The 5,234-nt window shown below is 35.4% G+C and overlaps 1 protein-coding gene across 1 annotated transcript; it reads left to right on the plus strand.

Annotated features, from left to right (window-relative positions):
• The first annotated feature begins 2,915 nt into the window (after positions 1–2,915).
• LOC142426692 (olfactory receptor 4L1-like) lies at positions 2,916–3,854 on the plus strand. Its single transcript, XM_075532269.1, has one exon. It carries the CDS (start codon positions 2,916–2,918, stop codon positions 3,852–3,854), a length of 939 nt encoding a protein of 312 aa, XP_075388384.1.
• The last annotated feature ends 1,380 nt before the right edge of the window (positions 3,855–5,234 follow it).

Here is a 5,234-nt window from a genome sequence, read left to right on the forward strand (position 1 = left end):
TCTTTTAAGGAATGGGTAGATTAACCAAGAGGTAGAAAGGTTGAGAGCAGACATCGTGCTTTGACCATGCTGTTTTGTGCTGTAACTGCCCTTGCCTGCTTAAAAAATTGGAAAACACTATTTTATTTTAACCCGGTTGATTTTCCAAAACAGCATAAGTGACTTAAAAAGATTTATGAAAATAAACCTGGCATTGAAAACAATTCTGATAATTAGAATTTAGTGACATTACTTTAAAATTGCAGTGTGGGCAATGCTACAATTGAACATTGTACACTTTATCAGCCAAATAACAAAGTAAGAGAACAACATGCTCACAGAACTGAAAATAAGCCTATTAAAAATTCTAAAGTATCAAGAAACATTATTTTACCATGTAGATATACTTTCATTACTATGAGAAATTATATCAGCCCAATCTCTGTGGCACCATGATATACTAACCACTGATAGTATAAAGTCATTATGACTAGCAAAACTTTGATAAAGTAAATATAAACTAAATTCCTATACTTTTTGTATAATCTTGTTTAAACTACAAAATTAAAAATGTTCCCTAAATAAAATAAAAATAATCTTGAATATTTACTAATAAAAACAAGAGAACAGAAAATGTATCTTACTGAGGATACACATTTCTCTGTCCCTGAAAAAAAATGGCTAAACTGAGAAATAAGATGAATTACAATAATGTGTTAGTCTGGGCACTTTAGAGTACCAAATACACAGAAACTCATATGTATAAGAGAGAGTTTAATATAAAGGGTGTGTGCACATCAAGAAAACATTCCAACTCAGTGCTGTCCCAGCTCACAAGTCCAACATTAACCCCTATGTCCAACACCAATTCACAAAGTCCTCTTCCATTTCACAAAACAGACACAATGATGCCAAAAGCAGGAGGAAAGCAGAATCAGTGAATATGTAAACATCTCAGCACTGGCAGGGGTCTCCACATAGCTGCTCCAGAACCCAGGGCTGCATTGGGGTAGATCCATGCTGCTTCTCCTTTGGAAAGTCTTGCAAGAAGTGAGCCTTGCCAGCTGAAGCAGGGAACTGGCTAAGGCAGCTGTACCCTGGTCTGACCATCACAAGGCAAGAGACCTGAGAACTAGAAAGGTGAGGCTCACCTAGCCATTTATCTCTCTGCCCTTCAATTAACCCCACATGTGTTTATCGGCCAGGTTGACATAATAAACTAATTACCTCAAGTAAATATGATCACTGTCCAAAAATAGTGGTGAAAAGTTGAAGCAATTTCTAACAATTTAAAAGTCAGTAACAAATTAATATCGTCTTTTGCATGTGTTGGATACATGGGTGTGGATATTCTCACAGCCTACAAAATACTCTTTTATTAGAAACAATATTTATGCCTAAAATTTAAATGATGCCATGAATTAGGTGGTTGTTTTGACCTGCATTAAATAGAGACATGGGATAAGATGTAGAGCTATCAGTGAATTTTAATGTCATTCATGGCATTCTTTGCCAGCGACTTACTCAATTGACTTTTAGATGGTAGAATAGGATAGTAATATCAATATAGTTAAATTTGTAACTGCAACACCTTGTGAAATTAGTATTTGACATTTTATAATAAGATATGTACATATTATGAAACTATTTTATGCAAGCTATGCATTCTCTGAAAGTCTCTTAAGAACACACAAAACCTAAAAATAGGCATTGACATTTTAATGAGCGCAAAACAGCTGCATTGCTATATTTTGAGCTTGATGTTTAAATTTTCTATTTCCTCAGTATGCTCTCTGTTGTATTAGTATATTTTCTTATAAGTCATTTTTTTAATTTATAAATTATTATTGATAAATATTAAATAATTTTTTGTCTAGTAATATTAAAATGTGTATTCTCAAAAACTTAGAATGCTGATGTAACTTTCAAGAGGAGCCTTGGTTTCCATTGTGGGACAAGTAGTGAGCCGCTAGCCACAAGGTCAAGGGTTTGACTCCACCATCTAGGAGAAAGATGACTGTAAATATATATAGGCTCAGGAAAACAATAAAGGATCGCTATGAGTTGAAATCTACTCAATGTCTGCAGATGGGTTTTTGTTTGTTGATTTTTTAGGTTTATAGAAAGTGACAGGAGAAAGCAATTTAAGACTAATGTGGAAGAAAGAAAGTATGAAGTAAATCATTCACTAATCACTTACTCTATTATAACCACTAAACCAATATTCTCCTCGGCTCTTTTAATCAATCCGTTGCCCAGAAAGAAGCACAGTATATTTTAGGGTCAGAAATTGAGCATAAAATAAATCTCCTGGTCATACAAGAAAGCAACTAAAGTACTTTAATAATTCCCACTGATAATTGAATTCCCAGAGCTCAAGCACCTTTGGCTCCAAAGTAGGTCACCTCTGTATAAAAGAGGTAGAAAATAGTGTGCAGACTCGTGAAGGGCTCACAGAGAAGGATTTTTTTTTAAAATCCCTAAACATGCACTTTTTTGAAGAGGTAAGTGAAAATATAATAGAGAGATAAAAAGATTAAACTGAGAATGGTGCTTTAATGAAATTATATTGCCTAAAAGAAAGGATTTTGGCTTTCTTGCTGGTGTCATTTTATTTTATGAATTTTCTAGATGAGCAAGTTGGTGTCAAAGTTCACATATATTGATGAAAGTCTCCATCATTTGGTAGACTATGAAAACAATAGGCAACTTCCATTCTTTGAAAGTATTTAAATTACTGAATACTAAAAACCAAAGGAATAGGATTCATGAAAAAGCTCCTGTCATTAGTACTACTGTGCTGGTAGATTCAAGTTTATATGCTCTTATATCATCAACGAATATTTTCAAATAAAAATAAAACATCAGTGCTAATTTCCGTTAATTTTCTTCTCATTTCCTTCACAAGAACATCTGGAACCTTCTGAGTCGAGTAAATGAATCTTAGGAATACATCCGTCGTGACTGAGTTTATTTTACTAGGCTTCTCTGGGCCATGGGAACTCCAGGTTTTCTTCTTTGTGACGTTCTCCTTGATCTACGGGGCCACTCTTATGGGAAACAGTCTCATCATTGGCACAGTGACCTTTAGTTCCGCCCTTCGATCACCCATGTACTTCCTCCTTGGAAACCTCTCTTTCCTGGACTTGTGTCTCTCCACCGTTACCACACCCAAGATGATCACAGACTTGCTTGCTGAACACAAGACCATTTCTTTGTGGGGCTGCATGGCCCAGATGTTCTTTATGCACTTCTTTGGGGGTGCTGAGATGACGCTGCTGATAGCCATGGCCTTTGACAGGTACGTGGCCATCTGCAAACCCTTGCACTACACGACTATCATGAGCCACAGGCTGCTGAGTGCCCTTGTGGTACTGTCATGGACAATTGGCTTCATCCATACCATGAGCCAGATGGTATTAACAGTGAACTTGCCTTTCTGTGGCCACAATGTCATAGACAACATATTTTGTGACCTTCCCCTTGTGATCAAGCTTGCTTGTATTGAAACATACACCCTGGAGCTATTTGTCATCGCGGACAGTGGGCTGCTCTCATTGATCTGTTTCATCCTCCTGCTCGTTTCCTACACTGTGATCCTGGTCACAGTCAGACAGAGGTCATCTGGAGGGCTCTCCAAGGCCCTCTCCACATTGTCGGCCCACATCATTGTGGTCACTCTCTTCTTTGGACCTTGTATCTTTATTTATGCCTGGCCATTTAAAAATTTTTCAGGAAATAAAATCCTTGCTGTATTTTATACTGTTATCACTCCTTTACTGAATCCTCTTATTTATACCTTAAGAAATCAAAAAATGCAAGAGGCTATGAAAAAATTACATTCTCAACATGTCGGCTCCACAGAGACTTTATAAATTTCAGAAGTATATCCTAATACTAGATTAAGAGAGTTTGAATAGATTAGACATAAAACATGAATGGTTTTAATTACATTTGAATCAAAGCCAATGGAGAAAAACAATAAACTATTAAAAATTCACGTTAGAATAACAAATAACCAAAATTTTAATAGTAGAATATGCAATAATTAGTGAAATGTAGCAAATAGACATAGAATGATGTAATGTTTTTCCTGCATGCATTCAATGCATATTTTTCAATGAGAAATAAATGTGAAGTAATAGATATCAATATTATTAGTCAATTTAAATACAAGAGATTATTAAATGGCATCCATAAAAATGTCTGTCATAAACTACATGTGAATATTAAATGATGGGACATGAACAATGTATGGTGTTAATAACAGGATAAGATGTCTAATATGATGAATAGTTAAAATAAAAAACAAGAATGTCAGTAAACGTGAGTTTAATGAATATAAGAAGATGCTAGAGAAACAAGCCAAAAGAAGGACACTTTAATAAAAACTGCAAACAGTCATATTGAAACTAAATCTTCCTAGGTATATTATAAATATGCACAATTGACCTTTTAAGTTCAGAAATAAATGTGAAACAAAGCAGAACGATATACCTTTATTTTATGTAAAATACCATGTAATGTTTTTCTTTCCAAGAGCTTCCTAAAGAATTTCAGCTAATTTTGCCTCTTGTTGGCTTGTAATTGTTAGAGTAGTTATAAAATAGATATGATATATTTGTGTCTATGTGAGTGATACAAGAAGTTAAATGTATATGTACCATAATTAGTTGATAGTTCTATGGCATTACTGATGCTACATCCACATGTAAGTTCTTTCCTTCATCTCATGTATTCTCTACAAGCAGCTCAAATTACATAATTGAAATGCATTGATCAGTGTCATTTTATTTATGAAAATGATTTTCCAATCCAACATTACTCCTCAAATCCCTATCTAATATGGGTTTATCTGTTTGATTTTACCCAACTATATTACTTTTCTCAGTGCTCCTGGCACATTGTCCTTTCCCCCCAAGTTACTGGGCATCGGGCATCCATCCATGCTGCTCTGGTTTATTAGTGTGTTCAGACTAGAATACTAATTCCACAATCCACAAGCCATTGCATGGAAGAAATTTGAGGCTGTGTGCTCCCACAAAGATTTACAGTCTCGTAACCCTATCCAGGGCCACTGTGAGGCAGCACTGACTTGCTGACAGTAGGCTTAGGGAGCTCCTTTCACTACTGATGATCTTCTAATGCCTTTTCATACAACTACGTAACTCCTTTTTGGCTTGTGTTTGCTAACTTGTTATAAGACTGGAAGTTTGAGTCCACCACTAGGAGCCTAAGAAGAAAGGTCTGGTGAT

This window comes from Tenrec ecaudatus, chromosome 14, assembly GCF_050624435.1.
Source record: "Tenrec ecaudatus isolate mTenEca1 chromosome 14, mTenEca1.hap1, whole genome shotgun sequence".
Taxonomy (NCBI): Eukaryota; Metazoa; Chordata; class Mammalia; order Afrosoricida; family Tenrecidae; genus Tenrec; species Tenrec ecaudatus.